General features: G+C 41.5%; 1 protein-coding gene across 3 annotated transcripts in view; it reads right to left on the bottom strand.

The window, feature by feature from the left end:
- kcnab1a (potassium voltage-gated channel subfamily A regulatory beta subunit 1a) overlaps window positions 1–27125 on the bottom strand; it is an 80201-nt gene that overhangs the window by 8923 nt on the left and 44153 nt on the right. For all 3 annotated transcript variants that reach the window (XM_064301724.1, XM_064301725.1, XM_064301726.1), the window contains exons 2-8: window positions 21043–21086; window positions 10466–10503; window positions 7848–7927; window positions 7363–7407; window positions 6040–6084; window positions 4824–4867; window positions 2771–2857 (exon numbers count right to left, since the gene is read on the bottom strand). In XM_064301724.1, the coding sequence (XP_064157794.1) occupies window positions 2771–2857; window positions 4824–4867; window positions 6040–6084; window positions 7363–7407; window positions 7848–7927; window positions 10466–10503; window positions 21043–21086 (383 nt within the window). The remainder of the gene's footprint in view (window positions 1–2770; window positions 2858–4823; window positions 4868–6039; window positions 6085–7362; window positions 7408–7847; window positions 7928–10465; window positions 10504–21042; window positions 21087–27125) is intronic.

The raw sequence follows: 27125 nt of genomic DNA, 5'->3' as shown, positions 1-27125 counted from the left end.
CCAATGCCTGAAGCATGGTAATGTGTGTCTGTGTGCCCGTGTGCATACGTATGAGTGCGTGTGTGTGTGAACGTGTATGTGTCTATGGGTAAAAAAAGAAAAAATTCATCAGAAACAGTGATACATATTGAATGCAATGTCCCCTTGCACACATAGGGTTTAACAGCATTTGAAATAAAATACTGTAATTACAAGCACACATGAATGCACACATAATTTTAGTGTGCAGACCTTGTACTGCACGTGCTCTTGATATCCATTCAGTGTCTGCTACATAAAATGTTCATTGCATACAGTGTGCATTCTTTACCATGTTCCTGCTAAGCTCTTAAAGTATTGACCAGAAACTGTTACTGTTTCTAGAAGTGCTTCCCCAAAAACTTGTACAATTCTATTAGTAGATATTCCATTGTTTCCTTGCATTACTAATGCCCTTATCAAGCGTGATAGAGGTCTTACATTTTGACATGCTGAACATTTATGCTGCTATGCATTTACTGGGGCAGTTTGGGTTATTTGCCTGAGTCAAGGGGCATAACAGCGATATTGCATCTGGGATATAATCCTTCAGTTTTCATTAACTGTGGTGCAGTGGAAAATTCAATGTACTCTGGAATCAGCCCTGACAATGGGGGATGCAGTGTCTACAGGCATTTGTTTCAGTCAAGACCTGAAACTAATTAATTCTGAGAGGGCTGGTGGTTTAAAGAGAAGCAGGAAGTTGCACAATTGTAGACCCCAGTTTACTGGCCTTATTAGCATGTATCAAATTGAGGTTTCGAGTTAGGTAATTATGGCCAGGAATAATTTGACAGGAAACTGCAGGGCGATGGGTTTCATGCTATGCTTTTGTATTTCGGTGATTTGACCCTCCAAACCGGCAAATTTCAAAGATTTCGGGGACAAGCTATCGGTGGTGCCGGTGACGTGGGGAACGGCAGTGGCAAAAAGCGAAGCTGGGAAGGAAGAAAGCAAAACCAAGGAGATGAAGAGCAAGTTCTTTGCCTTTCCTGACTGTGGGCAGCGACTGAGATCTCACACTAGAGCTGTTTTCTAAACGCTATTGACGGAATCAAAAGGAGTAGGAGGCCCAACCGCTCCGTCGTACGTGTGGGCGAAGTGCAGGAGGGGGATGGGATGTCAAAAGCAGATTCAAGAGAAAATAACAATGATGGAAAAACATGCTTTTTTATCCTCTACATCAGCCCTGCAGCTCCTATGGGGGGACGGGTAGATCTACATGCTGAATGTGTGTGTGTGTCGGTGTGTGTGTTCATGCGAGTGATGTTGTCATGGAGATGATGAGTGGTCATAAACATCGGTGCCCGATGACATTGATTTGTCATCGTGGAAGGTGACAGCAGGCAGGCCGCATGCATAATTGGCACTCAGGCCTAAAGCATAAACTAGAGATTTTATAAAATAGATAAAACAGAAAAAAATAGAAGACGCTGTTATGAGACAGGATAATGGATGAAAGACAAAAACACTTTGCTGTAGTACGGGAGAGTAACTGTTTGTGGGGGTGGGTGTCTCACGTTTTAATTTTCTAATAGTACAAATGCTTGATAGATTTGTAATGGGCATTCATAACTGCTGAACTATAATTTTCCAAGATTGCTAAGACCCTCCCAACCTCAGCCCACCCAAACTTTTTAGCTTCATCTAGCACAGTAGGAGTGGGGCAAACAATTCCAATGCCTGTGTGGAAGGGACCATAGCTGGGAAAAGGAGCACTAAAAGCAGTTATAAGCACATCACTGCAAATTACAGCACATGTGACAGCGATGTGGCAGCAATGACTGTGATTCGGGCTTATTTGATGATAATTGCTATTTTAGATTTAGATTATTGTTGCAGTCGCAGTAATCACAGGGCTCATCACTTCAGCCCTGGAATCTTCATCATGGTGATGGCGATATCGTGCTGCTCTCCTCTCCTGGTGGTGAGAGATTGGAGGGAGCCCATGGAGACGACTACACCAGACCATGATGGGAAATGCTGATAAGAACTACGGTATGAAAGCATCATCTCCTACTTACTTTTAGTGATCATGTTCTAGCACTTTCCATTCAAATTATAAACAACTAAACTCTGCAGTGCTCATAACTCTTTAACAGAGTACTATTCTCTGCACCTTTAAGGGATTGTACAGCTATCGGTAGATGAAGCTTTCACACTGCAGGGTTTTTGTATTTTTCCATCTGCAGTGTGCAGCTCCAACTCATAGGAAGGGCAACTAGCATCCTCAACTCAAGTATGAAAGTGAGGTTTACAGAGAATACAGATCAGAATATAAAATGTGTGAGTCATTCACAGATGTCATAAAAACTGTTACTTTTTCATTTTTTCAAAGTAAAGTTATACCAGGTGCTACATCCCCCTACAGAATTTGGAGAGTGGATGTTGGATTGGAGTGTTCGAAAGCCAAGTTGCTGCCAAAAGTGGTGCTGCAGGGCCAGGAAGGGTCAATCTTACTTTGACATGTTAGAGATACCACTGCAGAGGGTGTTCCTTTTTGTTCTTTCCAAACAGAGCTTTCTACAACTGCTCCCAGAATGATTCCCAACAGTTGACTGGTTGTAAAACCTTGTCTCACATAACATGGATCAATTCACCATAATGCTCTCTAGTCTGTGCTTTCTTGAATTCATGCAGGAGAGCCAGAAACACATACAAAATAAAAAGTAGAATAGGATATACTGAGGGAGGAACTCCCATTACGCTTGATCTGCTGACTGCATAAATACTCGTGCCCCCATCAACTCACCCTCCATGGGTGTGTTGCTGTCGGGACGGTTGGCAAAGACCACATCGACATATTCAAGTTGCATCCTCTGGAGGGACCCCTTCAGTCCTAAGAGTGTGGAGATGCACAAATAGGTTAGTCACACAGATTAGTTAACTCTTCACATTCACATACAACTCTAAGCTGTTCTATCCTGGACCTGGAAGGCTACACAGGCCCACAGGCCCTGAGCTGGGTATCCCTGAAGCAGGGTGAAAATGTAACCTCCGTCCTGGAGCTCTCAGTCTATTCAGAAATGTTTGCTTTTCTCTCTCTAATGTCATCACTGACTCAATCGCCTAAAATTGAGCTACAAGAGACATAAATTATCTCCCAATCACCCCAATGCAATATGCTGTCACAGAAACATTTCAGTTACACAACAACATACGGTAATGCGCATTTAATATTAAGCCAACAAACATTACTCTAACTAGCTGTGTTCATTTATTTATTTATTGCTGAGATTTCAGGCAGTTATAGGATGCTGAATTATAACTTGCCTCAGTACACCTCTTTCACTGTATTTGCTCCATCTCTGTGGGCATTAATTTCAAACTCCAGACTCGCTCACACTCCAGATTGATTTTCTCTTCTAACAGAGTTATTTTGTGATGTTGACCTGCCATACTGAGCCAGTGAAGTCCGGGCATAATTGCCAGGCATTGTCCATGCGCAACACAACCGCGGTGTGATTTCCCGCCACAGCCAGGATCTCTGGGAAGTGTACAAACACAGCTACGACCCAGAGAGCACACCAGTACTTCATAACGAACCATGGAAGCAAGATAACGAGGACAGGAAACCACCTTACACGCAACAGCATGGCATCCCTCTGAGAGAGTTTAGCCTTGGGTTTGATGTTGGGGTAGCGAAGGAGAGGAGGAGTGGAAACATGCGTTCTGGATTTCAAGGAGCAGATAAGACCAGAAGTCATTACTCCTTTAGGCCTCTCTATCTTCTGGGATCTGGAGATTCTCAGTGTAGCCTGCAGAAAGCCTGTTTGCAGGACTGAAGAGTCCCTGGATGCTGCTGACATTACTTCCACACCTGAGCTCTTGCAGGAGAATAAAGGGATTCTCCACCAATCAGGGAGCAGGCAGATCTCTTTTCTGGTTGAGAACAGCACTACTACAATTTAGATTACATCTTTAAAATTGGTTTACAATACACATGCATGGATATGCTTGCTCAAAATCTTTGATTTTGCTAAATTTGTTTAAACAGTTAAAATAGTTAGAGTTGTTGAACATCTTGAACAGATTCAATAGTTTGAATGTTTGTTAGGACATCTGCCTAAACTACAGTTGACACTCGTAAATGTTTTCATGCGGTTTCTTTATAAGCACATGAAATATTATTTTCAAGTACAACTGAACTTTTTAAAAATCATAAATAGAAGTGCTAATGTATTCCAGCTGCTCTGTGGAAGACAGCCTGTTATGAGATTGCAATGAGAGGTAACACGGCACTGTGTGGACAGTAGGCGGGGTAAGTGTAGATAACAGTATGGGGGAAGAAGCACCAATGATATGTGCGGTAAGTAGCTGTTTGGTTGAAGCATTTGGGACTGACAGGTCTTTTCTGCAGCTCATTATCTGCGAGGGCCGACATGTGGACAACAGAAGACATGGTTAATCGAGTAGGGGAATCTTTGGGAAGCAGTGTGTGTTAAAGAAGTGGGGTGAGTTATGTGATGCCCTGATACACAGTCTGGTGTCCAGGAAAACCATTTTGTCAGAACCGGACAATCAATGTCCAACAGGTGTGACATGCACACAATGGACCCCACACAACAGTTTAGAGTTTGTACAATGTATCTACAATCTACACTGCAGAATGTTTTTGCACTGAATATTAAATGCCTTTTCTTACAGGTTTCGACAGAATGTTTATTGGACATGAAAGATATAAAGTGGAGAAATGTGGCAGAGGTGTGGCGTTCTGAGTGGGAGGTGACAGGCTGAGTGGAGGAGTGCAGTGGAGAGGGACAAGTGACAGTGGAACAGGCTGGGACACCACAGCTACATCTCACCTTCTATAATGTGCTTCCTGGAGAGGCCTCTCTCTGTTTCCGCTCTGCAGGAACACACAGGGATTAGCACAAACGTGCGCATGTGCGCACACACACACATGCACACACACATACACACACGCACACGCACACACACATACAGAAATTGGTTCTTAACAAGTAGAAAGCAGAATGCTCATCCATCTGGAAGTGTGCCAACAAACCACTGCATGACACATCAGGCACAAAATAAACTTGTTCAGCATTTCCTGTAGCCTTCAGTGAGAAAATGCTATGTTTAACCTGTCAATCTATTCCTATAAACTGCAGGACCATTGTCACCCAGCACCATGTGCTACGTGAGTTTGTTCTTTGTTATTTATTCTTCTCATTCAGAGGAAAGGATTAATATTCATGAAGAGAGCCGAACAGAGAGAAAATATTCCACTTTAGCCTTATCGCTTCTGCCAGCTGTGTCGCTAGCAACAATGTACTGTGGAGTTTTTAAATAACTTTCAGATAGAACTGTCTGTTCATAAGTTTCAGATCTGCTAAAAACAATGCACACTCAGCAGAGTCAGGGAAAGGTTATGAACATGACACAGCAGGTAGAGCAGTAATAATGTTGAGTAAGGATGAAGCAGAATATATACCAGAAGTTACCTATTAGCCTTGTGTATCATTACAGTTGCCTGATGCCCGGTTCATTGTCCCAACCAAACAACATAAATGTCTTGTCTTCTGTCTCCACTGGTACACTATTTTTCCATCCTTATCCCCTCAGCCCCACCCCCTGATCTGTGATCAGTTCTGACGGATGAACCCCATGAATATGACAAGGAAGCCAATGTGTTTCTGGTTGCCTTAGTAACTAAATACCCATGTTTCATATATCAGAGATGGTTGCACATGACTGCAGGACTACTCTTTATCAGATCCAAAACTGATAAGCCACAGTAGTGGCTATATACATGGCACTCAGTTGTATAATTCATGGAGAAAAAATGAGGGCTGTATTTGTGACACTTTAACCGCAACTTCAAACTCTTCTAAAGTGTAGAAAAATACAGTTTCCTCACACATCTCATCAATATGACAATATATACTGAAATTGCAATTGGATAAATAAATATTTTTTTCCCAAGGGAATCACATGTTGTTGTGGCTTCACCTGACCGAGTAAGCATCAGCTGAGGTTAGGTTCTTGGACACCAAACCTTAAGGACAGCACACTTACTTTCCACCCCAGTAGAGCTTTGTGGTGATGACCAAACTGGAACGCCTGATTGGAAGATTGATGGAGAAGGGGAAGGGGGGGGGGGGGGGTGTGTGAGAGAGATCAGAGATATTATATATGAACACATTGAACAACAGTCCCATCAGTGGCTCAAACTCTAACATGACAGAACAGAGAAGAAATTAGACTCTTATAATGTATTCCAGGGCTGAAATATCACTCCTGAAGCTTTGCCCGCTGGGCTTAATTTTAAGACATGAGAGATATAAAAACCATATGAGAACCTTATCCATAAGCTACTTTTGCTAACATTTATTATCACACTGAAAAAATGGCAATGCAATAATGTCACTGTACATGTACTGAATACATATAAGCTGAAATGTATGCTCTAAATCTTTATTCTGATTGCCCCTAACTATTTCTTCAAACCACATATTATCTTCTGCTGTGGTTTTGCATCTTGGCCAGCCTTTAAAACTCAGATTAATATACATTGCAAAGTGAGCTGGCGGTGCGGACCTCCTGATGTCCCACGCTTGGTAGCCAGGGAGCCGCAAGGCTTCCATTAACATATTTTATATAACCATTTAATGAAATATGGAAAGAAGGAAAACACTACAGTAGTAACAAAACTTGGATGGGGACCAAGGGGGATGGGGTCACTGAATTGTGAGGAGAGAGAGAGAGAAAGAGAGAGAGAGAGAGAGAGAGAGAGAGAGAGAGAGAGAGAGAGAGAGAGAGAGAGAGAGAGAGAGTTGCTGTGCCAGTAAACAGAGAGATTGTGAGGTTTTGGAAAAGAGGGCGAATTCATGCTACTGGAAAATGATCAGAACAAGAAAAATGATGTGTACGACACCATTCAGACAGGGTTATATATTTAACAGTGCAGTTTCAGCTTTATCTCAGCATGTCTTTCCTTATCCTCTCCAGGCAGTAGATTTGGACAGCCGTTCAGCTTTGAGCATCTAGCACAGAACGCAAACTTGTAAAAAGGCAAATCCTTTAATAATAAAATAAAAAAGAGAATTTTTGAAAATGTGAGAGATCACAGCAGCTTCTCAAAGTCTCAGGACAGCTCAGAAGCCTATCAAACTATTGGTTGCCATGGTAATAGTGACAGACCTACTTAATGGAGTGTTATCAGTACTCGTAGCGCAGAGACAGAACAACTGACTCTCATGCTATAAAAAAAAAGAAATAAATGCTGACCGGTGGGGAAAAAAATTAATTTGCACACCTGTAGCCACATATGCACAAACCCATGCATGCACCCACACACAGACACCCACACACATTTAGATAGCAGATAATGACATTTACCTCCAGCATTTCTTCTTGATGATGTTTCCCAGTATGATTTCGGCTCTGAAACAAGAATTATGGAAATGAAACACTTTTACAGTTTTTGCACCTCAGGGGCCACATTCATGCTTTAAATCTGAAAGTACCCTATTCTGGCTGAACTCAATAGCTATTATGAAGAAAACAAACAGCCATTTAGACATTTGCCTGAAGATAGGATTAAAAAACACAAAATACAGAGTTTTGATCGTACAGTACATCATTTATAACCGGACCCCTGAGGCATCTGCCACACAGAAGATAGAAACTCTGCACGTCCTGTTCTTAAAAAGACTGGGTGAATAGACAGAATAGACCTGCTGTTCTTCATGCTTGGTTCTACTAAACAGGCTAGAATATGCAAGATTGTGCTGGTCAGTGTAATTGGACATTGGGCATTATTCTGAGATGCTGAAGGTGGGGGATTCTGGGAGGCGTATGGTTGGGGTTTGGCTCTCACTCACTTCCCGGCAGCGTACACCTCGGCGGTGTCGAAGAGGTTCACTCCGCTCTCGTAGGCAATGGTCATGAGCTGCTCGGCAACCTGCGGAATACCCGGCCGCAGTATAACGCAATAGATGTTACACATGTCACAGGTGTGTTAAAGCTGCTACACGCATGTGACCCATGGCATGGCACTGTTGTTGCACCAGATATACATTATGTACAGTATATACAGACACATATTACATGTATGTGACAAGTATGATGTGCATATCACAGGCAGCACACACATCATGACTTTCAAACATACATTTGGATTTTCACACGCACTTATGAACACACATGGCCTCTGCAGAAGTCAAGCCTGTGACCTACTGAGTTTGCTAGATCCACTCCATTTGCCCTTCAGATGCACTGCGGCTTTCCCTATGTGGACGCCCTTACTAAACCTTCCTAATTTTAGCATGATTTTTTCCCCATTTTGTTTTATTGTGATGCTTCAGCATCTTCCAGGTTTCTCCGTGAGGTCTGCTCCATAGCTTCCTCCTGTTAATAACCCTATTCATTATACGGTAACACGGCAGCCATATTGTCCCAGACTCCATTTTGTGAGGCCCATAAATCAGCCAAAATGGTGCCCAGAATTGTGTTTTAATTGTGGGATTTGTTGCACAGGCTATAAGGAAATTTGTTTTCCTAATTTTGCACTGAAGTGAAATGAGCGAATAAGGTAATGACTTTGGAATCATCGGTTAAACAGCGCTACCCAATCAAATATTGCTCCCATCCTGTCCGCTTTCTGAAAATGTCCGAACAGTTTACTGCAGTGAGAAACTTGGCGGTGATCCAGAGAAACAGGGGAGGAAGCCTCACCATAAAAAAACATAAACTGCTTCAATTGGGTAATGATAAAACCCAAACCATTTTAATGTCATACAAATCATTGAAAAGATGTGAGTACAGACGTTTGGACTGTAAAAATGATGGATGCCTGTTATCACTTGGCAGAGGGAGAGACTTAAAATTTCACAGTCCTGAGCATCTCTGGAACACTAACTCAGAGCAATGGTATAACTCATAAAGCCTCGCAAAAAGAATAACTGTGTGGACACTGTTCAGATCAATTATAACTGCTTTTCTGTTCTTCCTACCCACTTCTAGTGGTAAAATTCCACTAATACTTTTGAGATTTAATCAAACACAAATATTCTACTGGGAACCAACTCATCCACTCACACACTGTATCCTACCCCTGCAGTGCACAAAGTTGTTCTTTATCCTCAAGTCAATTTACACATTACCTTGAAGCCTTTTGTTCCTTCAATCTAGTTGTATCACTCACTGTCAGATTGTAATGCAAACATTGATGCGATTTCTGATTGGTCAGAAATCTTTTTGTTCAGGTTTGATAATTAGATGTCCTGAAACAATCACCTTGGCATGATGGATTGAGATGATAATTGGCTAGAATAGGTATAAATGAATTGAATGTTGTGTCACGGAAGGCATAAAAACAAAGCAAAATACACCTTGGCTGTGTCTAAGGAAAACATTCAAAGGTAAATGCATTCATTTTTGGTCTGCTGTAGCACTAGGGTCAATATATATAACGAGGATCTAACTGTACGTTTCCCTGTATCTGTGTGTAATGAACTGTCAACCTCTTCAGTTGAAGACTGAAGAGTCTGTTGTTGAGTATTACATTTATTGTATGCTGGACTTAATTTAGTAAGATGGTCTGTGAGTGAATGAGAGAGACAAAGATTTTCATGGCTGCTTCTTCAAGTCACTTATAAATCAACAGATCAACAACAGAAAGTCAAGCTACAGCTCAGAAATCCAGTTAAGAATAAACTTTGCAGCAAGACTACAACTTTTGGTTGTGATGAACACCAGCCCCAGAGGACATACATTCCCAACACAGAGAGGGAATTTAGAGAGGGTTCAGTGAGGGTCGCTCAAGAGCGATGAGACGGTCGACCAAGCTACGCCTTTGCCTGAATGAAAATCCATTCTCATTGCATTAAGAGAGAACATTTGACTAACGACAAGAGAAGTCCACTATTCCTTAAAGCTCAGAAAAAGCAGGGCCTGACTTCGGATGACAAACTGCAGGTAGTGCTGTGCAATGCAGAGCAGGGGTGTATGTTCCCTTAATACCGTCCAATGAGGATGGGGAGCTGGCCCTGGGTTCTAGTTAAAAGAGGTCAAGGACAAGCCCAGGGGGCAGGGCCAATCCCATTCTTACATAACCCTGAACCTCACATTTTCCCTTTGGCTCTGAACACTCACATGGACAACCACAAGGAGGTTCTCCTATAAATGAGGTAATGTCACAGTTATTCTAATCGGCTCTGTATTCCCATGGCAACTAGCCCCAACCTAAATCCTCTAATGATTTTAATCCCAAGTGATTTACTAAACTCTACATGAATCAGTACAGAGATGCACAGTAATTAAGTGGTATTGTCATTCTAAACAGAGTTCAGATATGATTATAAGTGAATCCTACAATTATCTATGCCTGAAAACAAAATGATATTTCAGTGATCAACTCAATGGCTGAACTGAATGCGAATGAAAGTTCCTGGCCAGGGCATAATGGAGTTTAACGAATGGAAAATAATTAATCTCATACCTCATCTGTAACCTGGCCTCCAAAAGTGACCCAAGTTCCTGAGAGAGAGAGAAAGAAAGAAAGAAAGAGATGTTACAGGCTTCTGACATTATAATGGGTTTGATCCATTATAACTGGATGAGACATTATTTCTTTTCAAACCTCACTCTTACAGTTGTGGGACAGTTTATATAAACAATTACAATTTCTTTTTCATCTGAAAATGCTACACTTGTAAGTCTCCATTTCTCAGGGCACTTTTCTGTCCCTAGCTTTGGAACAAGGCAGTAAAGTGATGTAAAAATGGTGGTTTCGGAGGTGCTGAACACCAGTAATTTTGCCTTTCTGCACCACCTACAGCCAAACTGACCTTTGTCACAACCAGAGGGAGGGAGGGATGCAGATAAATTTATACAGATTTGTGAGTAAAAAAAAACAAACATTTTTGAATAGCTTGTTCCATGTGTTTATACATATGTGTTTTTCATCTGCTGTGCATGAGCATGTTCGGTAAGTATGACTGTATTTCTGTGTGTACAGACTGGGTTGTAAACAGAGCCTGGATTGCGGACTCTTATGGTTTGTTTATTTCAGTGCATAAACCAGCAACTGCATTCTTTCATCAGAAGTGAAACTATGTTTATATTGAATTTCAGGTAATGAAAATGAGGAGATTAAAGAGGAGTTTTTAAAAACTGAGAGGAATAGAAAAGTCAGGTACATCACTGCTTGTAGGGGCACAGACCTGATATCTGATTTACTGTGCCGGAAGCTGAGGACATCCTAGACTCCTCATCTCCAGCTTAAAAGGAGAGAGGAATAAACGCTAATACAGTATTTTATTTGCTGGAATCTTCTTTTCACCAACTGCTGCTGACACAGAACTACAGCTCAGCTTAGAAAAATGCTCAAGCCTGCTATGGGAGGTGACATCATCACCCAGAGCAACTACAGGAGTATGAGTGGTTGCTTTGGCTGGACACATGGGCCCAGAGTTCAGGGAGACCACTGTGGCTCTTTTTTGTGCCATGTGAAAAAGGAGGGCTGTAGTTTGAAACATTCGCTCAGTCCTATTCAGCCATGCTCAGTTGGTGCTTCCTGGCAGAATGCAGTGTCCACCACGTCTGGTCAAGCATCATCCTCCCTGCCTCCCCTCCTCCCCCACAGCCTGTCCTGCCCTCTGTGTTGTGCAGCTGCTCGCGTGCTTCTGCCTGCACTGTCAGTCTGTTTGCAAGGTCACTGTGTGTCAGCCAGGCAAGGCAAAGGACCAGGGGATGGAGGGCAGAGGCTGGAGAGAGCAGGGACAGGCATTTGCTCAGACCGGAGGCAAAAACATGACCTTACCCCTGACCGCACACTTTATTGGTCTGGGGGTTTGCTGTGGAACCAGTCAGGACATACGGTATGAAAAAATGTCCAGAGAGGGCAGTCAGGTTCTCTCAGCTGGCAGGAGTGTACAACTGTACACTCTTCAAAAAGGCGGGAAATAAGAGAGCAACCAAACCAGGTGCAGTTGTATGATTCAAATGATACACATATATGAGTGCCAAAGAGAAAAACATTCCTTCGGCCAATAAACCATAGATAAAGTGGAAAATCAGCTAGAAAGTCCGAAAATGCACGCCGCAAGATTGACGATACCGTATTACAAATATAAATAATCTTCCCTCATTATTTATTGATATTTTTTCCCCAGTCATGATCATCTTCAAAAGTTTTCAGCCAGACAGGATCTTGGAATTGTAAATGAGCCGGTTTTGCTCCCCTCCTCCCAGTGAATCTCAGCTGGGTCTCTGCAGGCAGGCAGGAGGTGTCGCATCATCTCTCATTGGCAGGATCTCCATCTCCTGTAAAGCTGCTGTAAAGTGTTGAGCAAGGAAGAAATTGAGGGAATAGCTTGTAAAGGTTGGAACCCGCCTATCAAAGGGTGTTCTGTAGGCTTCACCTCAGAGAAGGGAAAAAACACTAAAACGAACCCAAACTGCATGATCCACAAACCGCCCATCATGGAGGATACATGGGTCCAAGGCCTGACAGAGGAGTGACCATCTGTGGGTCATTGTTTTTGGTCTGCTCATATGGTAGACAAACAAATGAGCCAAAACACTTCCTCATGGAGTGACAGTGCAGACAGAAGGAGAAAATGACTTCACAGATATTTAGAGACCACAGCGAGATGCTGATGCCGCGCATATGACTGAAATGAATAAAAGACGAACTACAATCAGATGGACAGCTGGGCATATACTTGATCATTCTGTTATTTCTCTTTTTTTGAGACTATATTGTAGCTAACAATTAGACAACAAATCAACAGTCTGCTAGCATTTCATGGTAAAACATTTTGTTATCGTTACTAAACTTTGTAAATAAATTGATTAACATTACATTTATAAAAATAAGAAGCTTACATATGCATTTACTAATGTTAAAAAATTGTTTACTTATGGGTAACATACAATTCATTGCTTGTTTATTTACAGGTTGTAAGCAGACCTTTAAATAATGTCTCTTTCTGTATGAAATATTTTTAACGACCTAACTTCGCAAGAAAACATGCACTACATCCCTGCAAACTGACTTTACTCCTATATGCTGCATATCCCAGTCAGAAAAAAAATGTTTGCTATTTTGCTACTATTTATACAACACAGAGTGATATTATCTCCACACCCACCTTTGAACATTATATTAATACAATCAACACTGTCTCATTGTGTGTCCAAACTAAAATAAAGCAGGTCAAGCAATTTGTGGTTGGCCCACAAGGCTAGTCATAGAAATTGCCAAGCAACACAATATAAAAACATTCTGGGCAGCCTAGAAGCATATATGGCATTGGGAACAGTGTGCTAGACACTATCCACTGCATTTTCAAACAACACATCTACCTTTACAAAAAAGCTAAATCACCCATTGATGTAGTAGGCATGTTAGATGATGTGTTAGTTTTCTTGTATAGGCTCAACCTCCTGTGTTTCATTAGCCATGAAGCCTTGACAAATGGGGACACAATTGATCCCACTCACACATTAACTATTTAAATCACTCAGAAGCTGACCAAACCGAGTAGCTATTTAGCCTCTTAGTGTTTGGTTGGGCTAATTCAGGAGTAATGGCCCCATTACTGTCATACCGTCAACTCCTAGGAGATTGATGCGAAGATCAAATCTAAGCACACAATGGAAAATCAAACAGAATGAATCAAGAAAAGAGGCACAATGCCTAACATTGATTCTAATTGTCCCTTTACTGCATCTCTCTTGAGTCAATGTACTGCAAATGTTGTTACCAAGATTTATAGCACAAACTGCACAAATGTATAGCACAATCTGCAAAACAGAATGTTTCCTAAAGGTAGGGATAAACAGTACAATATTAAAGCGGTAACTACAACAAATATGGCTGTGGTGCGGTTTTTCATGTCAGAGGTCACCATTGGTTGACCAGGTTTCATGGTGCAATCCTACTCTTTGTCATGATCATGGGTGAAAGGTTAAAGGATGAACAGATATGGGAGTATTAGTGAAGCAAACATGATATACTATGATTTCTGACAGTCCTACTTCAGTCCTGGTGCAGCGGATGGGATGACTCTGCGTTTTTCCAAGCTTACTCGTGCTAATTCCTCCTGACTGCCCCACATTTGACCTTTATCCGCCAATTACCACTCCCAATACCTCCCCCCTTATCCACATGTACTGCTTTTGAAAAATGGGATCATGAGAGGAATAAAGCAAACCGATGTTCTGATGTGTTTCCCTCATAATTCATCCCAATCGCAGAGGCTCAGTAACCAGTAGTTTTTTCTTCAATCATTAATGCAGGTCTCGGAACAGAAGAAAACACCTGGGGGAGAGGAGGGGGGGTTAAGAGAAGGGGATGAGAGGATTATTAAAAACTGCAGGTTAGACGATTTGAGTGATTGATTATGCTCCTTTTCCAATTCTGCAAGGTTGCTCATTTGATCTCCAATCCAATTATCAGTGGAGCGGAACTATGGAAGTAAAACCATGGGAGACCTGAAGCATTTGCATGGCTGAGCTAACCAACTGAACAATCAGAAAAATCTCTGAAGCACTGCGAAAATCCTGGAGTCACAACAGTGAGACGACCTCTGGAAAGATGCCAATTGATCATTGATTAGTGATCCTTAAGAGGGAAATGTAATGAAATGTGTGCCAAAAATAACAGCCCTATTGACTCCAGGTTTAATATTTTGTGGTTTTGGTTCAGGGCAGGTTTATTGGTTTTTCCCGCAAGTCCTATGCCACAATAGTGGATCACTCTGAGAAAGGGCACCTTAATTGTCCATCCACCAACAGTGGTGATGCACATTTGGGATTTCTTAAGGTCTGGATCAAACCCATTCTTTTAGCGAGACAATTTTGTGTTCGCTAGGTTACATGCTTCAAGACTGGCTTAGATCTGTTCCCAGCCAAGTGGTGGGGATTTATTGAGCGTGGATCAGAGGTACATTAATGGCCACAGAAAGAATGTTAGTAGCGCCCCTATGGTTTCGGGGGAGTATCTGAATTTTACCATCAAATAGACAGCTATTTAAATTTTCAAAACATTTTTTGATTCAAAAGTTCATTCCCGTCCTGCAGCCATTCCTTGTTCTGACTTCTCTCATATATCTCCTCTATCTGGTTAACCACAGATCCAGCACAAACTGGGGTGCCTAGAAGGGTCATAGCTGGAGCACCGGCTACTGTCTAATATGTCCTGTGTTTAGCCATTACCATCAATCAGTGCCAACCGATTGCAAATAGCACTTGTTTTCTAATGTCAGCTAAATGAATGTTCTGCTATCCCTTTCAATATCCCTGTGATCAATGACCACTCACACTGGCCAGGGACATCTCAGACTTGATGTGTCAGCGCTGAATTGATCTCCCTGCTCAGTCACAAGACCATCCACCCTAGTGTCTTTCACAAATTCTGAGATGCTGGTGAGCCAGTCGTGTTCTGGCTCTCGTCCTTACCATATTCCAAGGATATGGACTCTTGGGCACAGCATGCCAATGTCCCCTTTAAACATGATTATTATTATTAGATATTAACAACAAGGGACAGGAGCTACAGGATAATTTATCAGAGGGTGATTTAGAAAACTGATTCACCACTTCATGCGCTATACATCTGAAGCCTGGTCTAAAAGGCTGTGTACCTGCTGTGGGGAACCAGAATGCAGAGCATGGCTGGGCAATTTGTGCTGCTCCATGCTTAAGGAACCAACAGATTAATTAAATGAAAAAAAAAAACATTGATGTAATGAGGGAAAAGCCATTTCTGGGAGCAGTGGGTTGTTCACTCTGCATTCACCCAAGTGAAACGGGCGAGTTATTAGTTGGCACATTTGAGCATAACAGCCGAGACCTCCCTGCCAAATGTGCACAAAGCACAAGAGCTAAGCACAAAATGCCACCGCATGATTGTCACCCTCGGAGGCAATGTTGGTTTAAGGGAGAAATACATGTTTGAGTGCTCAGTGCTTTTCTGTTTGGATGTTCCTTTGGGCATTAAGCCCAGTGACCCAGAGAGACAGCTGGGACATGAGTGTCTGGCTCTTATAGCCAGCCCCTCCTCTGCTCTCTTCTCCACTGCATTCAGGAACAGTTAACACCATACAGGCCCTCGTCTAACCCACTATGTTCAGGTATGAAGAGCAATCATGGAGAATGTGAGAGATCCAATCACAGCTAATCACTTAGCTGTGAGTGTACCCATTTTTTCCACTGTTGCTGTGTGGCAGGACAAAAGGTGATGAGCCAGCAGCTGCCCTCTGCTTTCACAGTAGATATTTTTAATTTTCTCTGAAGGCTTCACTTTCCAAAGCACACGTCACCCTCACCGACATCTGCTCGAGAGACGGACTCTTCGCCGGCAACCTTTCTGTGTTCTGGCTGGTAGGGTTATTCCCTCCTCCCCCTGAGCCCTGATTATTATTGCTTCTGATTACCAGCAATGTAGGCACATTCACACACTCACACAGATGCACACATTCAGACAGATGTGAAGACCCACACATTTACACACACACTAATGCTTTCAAAAATCTTTATCAGAAAATATTCTATGGGGAAAGTCATATTTTCTGCAGTCTGCAGCTTGGCTAACTCTGGAAAAATTGATTTCACTGCAGTAGCATTCTCAACTGTAGAACGTTGTACAGTGAAATGTATAGCTAAAGGGTTCAGAAAGGCTTTGAAAGGTAGCTCTTGGTCTTTTGTTTATTTTTTTTAGAATTTGTGTGATGTAACTCCCACTGTTGTCACTATGGCCTTGACCTCCCCAATCCACCCCTTCAAAACTATGCAAAAGCTTCAGATATGCTGCTGAAGTGTGATTAGGGCACTCCATCTGCTGTACAGCACCTATACTGTTGTATGTGAATGTGTCAGTCCCCAAATCTCTCTGTTTGTGTGTGTGTGTGTGTGTGTGTGTGTGTATCCACATCAGTCTGAATGTGTGTGTGCCTACATCTGTCTGAATGTACATGTCCACATGGGTTTCCTCCGGTTTCCTCCCACAGTCCAAAGACATGTAGTTAGGCTAATTGGAGACACTAAATTACTAAATGTATGCTCCAGCACCCCCTAGGGATAAGCGGGCATAGATAATGGACGGATGGAAGTTGGATTAGTGAGGGGTTTTCACTGTTGATGCACTTGTGTTCGGTATTCAGAGTGCCAGACATCCAACAAGGGTGTTACTGGTTATTGTTAAAACTGCTAGAGTTAGAAAATTAAGCATATTTTACTTAATCCTCACTTTCCTGTCAGTTTCCACATACTTGTGCTTGAGTGTGTCCACATCTGTTTGTGTGCTTGTTCTTGTGTGTATGTCCACATCTGTCTGAATGTGTGTGTATTGTGGGGGGAGTAGGCAAACCTTTGATGTTTGAATCGAGAACACAAAAAAATACTGCGAAGATTCAATACCATGGCAACATAGAGAGGCCCCCACTGACTGACTGATTTGAGGCCTGTGCGATAGTGGGATTTTCTAAACAGCAGGATGAAAACATGACGGTTATATAACTTCATAAGAGCCTGAAATGCTAACCCCTTCCTTTCTTCCTTGTATATAAAGCCTACCTCATGGCTTGCAGTATACACTGACACTGCACCATCCTTACTTCCTCTTAAAATGTGAGAATCACCTTCTTAAATCCTCTCAGCACTAAGTTGAAAACTTGGTGGTAGACACTCATCGAGGGTTTGTATGGTGGCCTGAACGACTAAGATTATAACTTTAGAGAAACAGGGAAAGAAGCTTGACATTAGAATAGTATTCACCCCTTAAGTTGCACCAGCCCGAGTGGATTTATTTGCATTCATTCCCTTTTCCATCGTGAAATTTTCAATCAGTCTGGTCACAAGATACACCATTTGAAAGTAATAAAACTCACGTTTCTACCTCAATGGACTTTTAGCAATGTTCTAGCGACAATGGTTATTCATTTTGTAACGTGGGGTGGCAGATCCCTTGGGGGGCCCTCACCTTCTTCGCATTTTGGAACTCTACAGACCAGTGAACAAAATCAATAGTCATTTTTAGTCCCAAAAATGTATTAACTCAGAGAAACCTAATTATAATGTCCACTGTTAACTTGGAAAATTCTCCGGAGGAATTATCATTGTTATCCGTTTGGCTGTTGCATACAAATCAAAAATACTGTATGCAAAGTAATGCTGTTACCTCTTATTTTCATAGATTCTTTGGAACAAAACGAGCCCTCCTTTAATGTCTGTGACCATTACTGGCCAAGCAGTCCTTCAATATAGGCAATGGGACCCACAACAACTCAACATGGACAGTATAACTTCTGCCCAGTACACTGCCAGCCAGTAGCAAGCTATTATAGTGACAGCTGAGAAATGTTTTTGATAATGAAATTACATTTCTATGTTCTATCGTTGTTCGGCTTGCATGAAAGGACATGCATTGTTTCTCCTGCTAAAAAAACCATAACTTTTTCAGCGCTCATGCTTAAAAGGTGCATGAATCTCAATGTTATTGAGACTTTATACATACAAAGGTTGTTTTACAACAAGAATTTACTTTGCAATGGCTAAGTCTAAACAGAAGACTCTGCGATTGGAGGTCTTGGAAGAAATCACTCGTTTGAATGAATATTTCTGAGGAGGACAGAGAAAACAGCCTTGAACCTGCAGCAGAGGGCATGTTCAATGAAAAACTTGACCACATTTTATATCTGTGAGCATGTCAATACATTCTCAAAATATTTTTATTATCAGTCAGTAGTCTTATAAATAAGGAGTTGGTATACTGAACAATAAAATATTTTGAGAATAGTGAGAATTTTGAATATTTTGACATGCTGATGGGAATGGGATATTTGAAGAAAGCTTCAATCAATGAACTTCAATCAATGGATTAATAAACTAGATAGGTAATGTAGTTATTTTCTACAATTTTCCAGACCTGCTGCTGCCAGAGGTTGCAAGGAGAGGGAGGTAGAGTCCATAATATTAGTTTGTTATCAAGTGTCCTTTTGGAGTGTCCAATTGGCTTTTTTGTAAACCTGCCTAGACATAGCTCTAATAAAACAATGCAGAATTGGTGTTGTCATCAGATTTGAACCAGGATTTGTCCATCCTTGTTGCTGTGGCTGCATTGTGTGTCTTGTGTTTCATCTATATCCACTTTTAGGTTGGAAAAAAGTCCACTTTCATTGTGTTTGCGCTTATGTTACTTTGCTTCAGTAATATTTATTTGGACTCTTGGAAAACAAACTCCCAAGGATTACCTTTCGAAGGAGACCAGGATTATGCCTGTAGTCAAAAGGGTTCAAGATTTTATTTTTGGAATATCATTTTTAGTCATTAATTTACTTTAGAGTTGTCCTATATACTAGTGTGTCACAGGACCCTGATGGTATTTTGGTCCTGAAATGTATTTGCTGACTCTGTCTTTTCGACTCTTCTCAGGACAGTCATGATGGAAAACAGCACACATGCCCTGGTTTGGGAGTTAGCTGACTGTAAATTGCTATGTTATTTTTGTTATTAATGCCTGTCAATGGTTATGTAAGAACTGATAAAATTATCTCTAATTGGTACTCAAGGATATTTCATGTAGTCAAATGGTAGTTGTGGGTGGCAGCCAAGATGTTCTGCATTGTGTTCCCCAGGTTAATTGCTTTCTAGGTGAAGCCAACATACCCAAATTAACTTTCAGTGCTTTTGACTGCTGTACCTTCCAGCACTGATGCAGATCTATCTGAGAGATGCACTTTTGACTTGCACTTGTTTTGCCAGCATGCAAGCATGAATAAACTATTGTTGATACAATGAACACTAGAATTTCTGCAGTGTGCAGTTAACATTCTTATTTCTTTGATTGATGTATGACTCTGTGGACCTGTAGTATATATTCAATTGTTTTTGACTGAGCACTGCTATTGGAACAATGTTTTAAAATGTGTGGCCTTTTTCAGGGTGCTATGTGATAAACATACTGTTTTGGCACCCTGGTGGTTAGACCACAGGTTGTCCACCTAACAACAAAAGGTTGTGGGTTCAATCCCCATTTGTTAGACAGAAGAGTTATTCAAACAGTAGGCTCGGGTGCTCTTTCTCTCTGCTTGGCACCAATGAGAGAGCCGGGCTTCAGGTAATAAGTTACTCTGTGCCACCAATAACATATCAGCAAGGTGAGGATTATCTGAAATATGATTTGTTTTCAGATCCCAGCAGTTTTAACCATTAACTCCCTCGTTTGACATCTGGCACTCTGAAACCAAACACCCGTGCATCAACAGTTAAAACACTTCCCTTATCCAACATCCATCCATTATCTATACCTGCTTATCCTGAGCAGGGTCGCGGTGGGTGCTGGAGCCTATTATCCCAGCGTGCATTGGGCGAGAGGCAGGAATACACCCTGGACAGGCCGCCAATCTATTTCAGGGCACACACATCATTCACTCGCACACTCATACCTATGGAAACCTTTGAGATTCCAATTAGCCTTCTTGCATGGACTGTGTGAGGAAACCCACGCGGACACGGGGAGAACATGCAAACTTTACACAGAAAGGCCCCAAGCCGAGATTCGAACCCACAACCTTCTTGCTGTGAGGTGACAGTGCTACCCACTGCACCACCATGCTGCCCACTCATTCAATGTAAAATATATTTATTTGACTTAATTTAATAATTATTATCCAAGATATCAATCATCAATTGATACTAGGTCTATGAATTAGCCACAATAATCCATGGCTGTGATGTTCTATCTACGGTATCCTTTATGTGATTGTTGTAATTTGCAAGTTTAATGTAACAAATCCATATTTGCAAAGACAAAAACAGCAGTGCTCCTCTTAGTTATGTCACAGTAGATAATGCGAGCTTTGAAGGTTTATGAAAAAAGTGAAAGAAAAGGCCAGATATTGAGCTTTATGACTGCCCTTAATTTGGACTTCAAGAAATCAGTTAGCAGAAAACAAAAGATATCGGCCCACTGTGAGGCAGAAAGCAATAACTGGACTCCCCACCAGTCTCCCCTGCCACAATGGAAACTTGTGAAATGGTAGGTCTAATGGCTAAACCAGAGGCACTCACCAAGGCCCAAACATGACACCCGCAGTCCTGATTTCCCAAGGTTCCTGGGGAAAAGAGAGAGTCAGGTTATTAAAACTATATGTCAGAAAAATGAAAACTTGCTTTGCAAATGCAGGCAGTGAAAAGTCCATACAGACCCTGGGCAGTAGTGGCTATTAACTAGGAAGATTCCAGGGTACACGGGCATATCTACTGCAAATACCTATTATTAAAATGTAATTATAACATTTTAATTTTAATTTTTGTTTTGCTTTTCTATATAGAAATAAATTAAATCTTTGTAAACTTATCAGTACATTTTTCCCTCTACATTTTCAACTCCAAGCTTTTTCAGGCATTTTCACATCTTTCCATTTTCACTGAATAGAAAGAAAATTGATTCAAATTGTCCTTGTGAATACTTAAAGGCACACTATTGTGTAAACTCATTACGGCTCTGATTCAATAAAAATGAACATCCAACTGACTGAATAAGCTAGGCATTTAAAGGAAGAATGGTGATGCTGAATGTAAAATCTCAGTTTTTTAAATTTATTTATTTCTTACGAGTCTCGCTTTTAGAGGGTAAAACTAATAAACCACCAACAGCACCTACCCTCAAATTAGGCCTAATGTCCTTGGTTATTTCCCCATGCCATAATGGGCTATTATGCAGGGATTTGATATACTTTTTCTTAATGCCTGCTTGATGTAAGCCATATTGAACAGAAAATAGCCCCTCTCTTAAATGGCTAATGTGCTTCCATTAGTTGCATCTCTGATAATTCTAGAGATATGCCCCCAAACCTGTGCAATTATTTAGTGTTTTCCTTATAAATATGTATAAGAGTAACACAATATATGCATGTATTCATGATCACTATGGTTGATAATTTTAATAAACTATTCTTATCATAGCAATTTCTATCGTTATCATTGGTTTGTACACTTAATATTCACAAAGTTTATTCCAAGGTTTGTGAACAACTTGCACATATTAGAATTATACCATAGTTTGTAACACTGGAAGAAACAAGCATTTTTATGGCTGATAGTCCCAGTATCAGGGTGACAAAGGAAATAAAAATAATAATAAATGAATGAAATGAAACACGGTACAGTTTTCTTTATGGCATCGGTCTTTCCTTGCAAGGGATGACATTCAGTTACCTTTTCAGAAAATTCACAATATGGCTAAATTGGTATCAGCATATTCTAACATTCTCAGCTATAACACACTGCACTTTAAATGTTACATTTCACTGAAAAATGTATAATTTCCAACAGAAAGGGTAGTCTGGTAGTGTGAGAGAATGAAAATAAAATCGAACATAGAACTTTGTGTCTTTGTGATGGTGGCTTAATTCACCTCAGCAGGAACCACCGACAGCATCAAATAGAGTATCAAATCAGTGATGCTCAACTGTGACAGTTGCATGGCACGGTGTACCATATAATTAATCCAAGCTAATGAAAGCACAAGAAATGTGAGTGTTTGTATGTTGTGTGTGTTGAAATGGCCCATTGACTTGCCATTTACACCATTAAATATACCATTAACTGTGTCTTTAGCTGGCATCCGAGAAAGACACATCCACAGCTGATAAACTTGCTCCTGATTGTTGCAGGCACACCCAGGCAAGTGTAGTGGAGCTCACTGTGCACTCTAATTGGCTCATTATTGAGTCAGGATCACAGTCTGATTAGTCATCACGTGCGACAGGAATATTTTCCACAGAGAAAGCTAAGCACCATGATATGATCGTCAAAAAGTTTATATGTTAATATGTAAGCAGGTAATTGAGCTTGGGTGTATGGTAGCAATCCACTAGTGGGGCTGCTCTGAAACAGGGGGATTTATCTTTAGCACAGTGGTTGGTACAGCTCCCTCTTACCCGAAAGACTTCAGTTTGAGCCTTGCAGAGTATCGCTTGTCACAGTTTACTTATGTTTGCTATGTTATGCTGAATGTCTGCACATAAAAATAACAACACAAGTAATGTACACCACAATAATGTTGTTAAAAATGGCATAAAAGGAATGTGCAGTATGTAAATGTACTTTTACTTATGCATTGTTCCTGTCATACTGTACTGTGCGTTTGTCAAGCAATTATGACAATTTCAACTGTATGAATACTTTACAATCATGTTTTTTGTCCTCATAAAATATTGCATTGCGATTTCCATTTATCTAAGATCTGTAATTTATGCGTTGAAATACATTAAAAATGTTGAAAATTGTTAAACATATAAATCTACTAATGAAGTGGTGCCAGGAATGCAACCCTGCTTTTGTACTTTCTGTAGAACTGAATTGGTAAGCCACATGAATCTTGGCATTCTTACATCCTTTGTTTTGATACCACGTACCGTAGAAAAGTTGATTTTTCATCCTGTTTACTTTGACCATACACAACAATGTTCCATATGAAAATTTGTACTTTGTTTTGCGTTGTTTCACATTTCAGTGTGAAACGTATATGTGGATATAACTGGGCCAGTGTTCTAATGGTTTTGCTGAGCACAATGATAATTCTGTTCTGCCTGCTACCTGTAAACATAACTTTGGAGTTTTCTTGAGAAAGTTTTCAGGATTAACGATACAGAGATAAGACTGTGCTGAGTCAGGGGTGCCGAGCATCTATGACCAGGGATGGCAGCCTACTTTACGGCTCATCTGGCTGCTGGGGAGGAGATTTACTGCCTATATCAGCACTCACTGCGTGCAGAACCTGCGCAGGGGCTGAGATCTAGCACAGTCAAAGGCACATTGACACAGAGAACATTTTAACTTCTACCAGCACATAGTGAACAACTATACCGGAACATAATCAACACCTGTTCCAACACGAAGTCATCACCTATACCAGCACATAAACGATCCCTGTACTAAAACATAATCAACACCTATACCAGCACAAAAGTCATCACATATACCTGTACAAAGTCATCACCTTTACTACTATAAATCAACACTCATACCAACACATAAGCATTACCTGTGCAATGACATAATCACTGGTACCCACACTCAGTCATTACCTGTGCCTCACAACAAAAACATTTCAAACTCATTCAAATATTCAAGATCTATGGAGGATTGTACAGTACAGTAAAGAGTGTAACTGCTCAACATATTCATTTTTCATAGTTATCTTTACAAATATCTCCAACAGGATAAACCTAACACACCTGGCCTGTTTCTGTCATGGGAAATTACATTTTCAAACATTTATCAGATCACTGTAAACACTGTAAATCCTCAAGTATTCACTCCAAACCAAACAAAGCACACAGCTAGAGATCTTGATGAGTTGCTATAATTAGTAGAATCAGATGTGCCAAATTAGGGCTGAAATGGAAAATCCTACAGGTCAGTAGATCTCCAGGAACAGGGTTGGACACCCCTGATCTAATTGAACAAACATGACTTACTTCCATGAGGTTAATTTGCTCTGGCATCAAGAAGGAGAGTGGAGGGTATATGGCTGTATGACTATCTGCTTGGCATTCTTTCAGGGTACCCGTCTGCTCACATGCTGGGCAGCGAGTCCCTGTCACTTTTAGTCAGTGTTACCACCAGACCTCAAAGCCTTGTCTTCCCAGAGGGAATATGACAATAAGCCAATGAGCAACATCTTTGCAGCTCAGCTATAATTGAGCCATATCCCAAAACATTAAGTCGGCTCTCGTTTAGTGATTTGAATTAATGTAACAGTCAAATTTTTTGAGTTGTTGAGCCTTGGAAATAAATACCTTCTAATGAGATTTGAAACATGCATTTTGGGTGTATACATTCAAGGAAACGTCCGAAATTAATTAACTGAACAGAAAAGATTTGACTTCCTTCAGGGGCTGAGAAAACATTAATATGCAATGTGTGTACTGTGTTCCTGTTGAAGGTGCAAATTGAATGTGCTGAAAAATGCATATTTGACAGCTCGGGCTCATACAAATTGCATGTAGTCAGTGGAGGAAATATCAATAAGCACATGCAAATTGTGAGACACATATAAGTGCTAAATATTCAGTGTGGTGTGGGGAGGCGTATGGCTCCTGCTGCTAAGTTTCAGAGTAACAGCAGTCGCTTCCCATGTTGGCTACGACGAAGCCAGGGCATGCGAAGATCAGATTGCGCTCTTTCTGCTCATCTGCATAGTGGTAGATATCCAGCTGTTGGTGACAGGAAGCACAGCGATGATAAATGAGCCCTTTGTCTATGGTGGCGTGTCCTTAATTAATCAACTTCCTGCGTGAACAGGACGTGTGGGTATGAAGGTGACGCTTCACAGGGTTAAATGAGAAAGCCTCGTGCAGAGTGTGTGGGTGAGTGTGAAGGGCTCATTTGTGTTGGGTGGGATTGTGTCACTAGTGCCGCTCCTCATTAATTAGACAGTGCTGACCTGGGTGGTCTGTTTGTGTAGCCAAATAGATGTTTGAAGTGTCAGCTAGTTAGTCCACACCTGCAACTGTGGACCATGAATCAGACTGACATCATAGCCACTACTATCAGTGATATGTGGGGGTATAATTTCATGGATAACGTACAATATCACCAATCATAAGTCAGGCTGTCTCTGCTACAAATGATTGGATTGTTGGGACAGAACATTGAGGCAAATAAGAATGCAGCAGTCTGTGGAACCCAAGAGAGAAGGAGTGAATCCAGCCCTGCCATTGGCTGTGTCAGCACCATAAGCAGATTATTGGTGATTTACTAATGAGAATATTCCTGCAGATTCATGATGGATCCTCCTGAAGCACAGGAACTGGTGACTTGATTGGAAATCATGTTTGTATTTCAACCATTGTGAAATAAAGGATAAGTGACTGAGATTCACATGAAAATCCTGAGAAAGAATGCGACATGTTACCCCTAAGTGGCTGCCATAACTGCTGTTGTTCATCACCACAGGTAGCACACTGTAGATGTCAAATGATCAAAATTATTAAATTCATGGAGCCAAAATAAGAGAATGGAGGGCATTTAACCCGTTAAACTCTACTGAGCTATCAGACGAATGCTAGCTGGCTGTATTATGATTTGTGAGACAGGTTAGAACTGGGGGCGTAATTTAGTGCTGGCTGTACCGATTCCCTGTGTTGCCAAGGCAGGCAGACCCAGCCAACACAAAACATTCATGTGTTGGATAGGTTAACTCTCTGCGAGAGCTGCTCAGATATGGGTCACTTTCTGCCTGCTGAGCAGACATTCTGAATTGCTGAGACACCGACAGCACGCATTCATTGGCTGGCGCATTGAGAACAAAATGGCTGGGATGGCAGTGCAGCGTGTGGCTCTCTGTTAGATGCGCGATAGGACTTATCCACATGCAGGAGGGAGTTGTAATGGAAATGGAAATGTCTGGAGAGGCATTCACCTTTGAAGGTGTGAAGCGCTACACACTGTTGCCAAAGATCTCCCTCCCTGCGGTATCTTTGGAATTGATTAACTTCATTTCAATTTCAGATTTGAATGGTCCATTCCAGTGCCGGAGCCCTGGAAGCGGAACTGTTCGAGTGGCTGACTGCGGAATTGGAACTGACTGCAGAGAGCTAAGATTAATTCTGTTCACGGCAGCCAAGTATTCAACAAAAAGCACCCATCTCAGCAGTTATAGTTGCTGAGTCTCATTCAGGTCAAGTTCCGCCTGTCCTGGCCCCTCGGTGTGTCGACAGTCCTCCCAGAACTCTTCACGGCTCTTCAGATGTGCTATTCAGTCACCACTTCCCTTCCCTGCTCCTCAGAATTGAGCGGAAAGGTTCTCTTAATTTGGGGCACAGCCAGATTCCCGCTGTATCCACTCAAACGTGCAGCTCGGTGACTCGCAATTACTCGGAGAAGCTCATGCTAAATAGAAACTGTCACTAGCGGACCCCTGAAGGGGAGGGTTCAGTTATTTCCGTTGACGATGCTGTGTGTTAAAGATGTGCACGCTCTGCTAGCGGTAATGAGCGCTCGCCACGCCTGAGCGAACAATCCCCCTCAGACTATCAGCGCATCTCCAGTTCTTGAATTCCTGGACACAGGAGGCACAATTACGCGGGAAGCATCTCAATCAGAGACTGCTGAGAGAAAATAGCGACTACGATGGAGTCTCT

Source organism: Anguilla rostrata, chromosome 12 (genome assembly GCF_018555375.3).
Source record: "Anguilla rostrata isolate EN2019 chromosome 12, ASM1855537v3, whole genome shotgun sequence".
NCBI classification, from domain to species: Eukaryota; Metazoa; Chordata; class Actinopteri; order Anguilliformes; family Anguillidae; genus Anguilla; species Anguilla rostrata.
The sequence above is the reverse complement of the archived record's forward strand: the minus strand, read 5'-3'. Positions and strand labels throughout refer to the sequence as shown.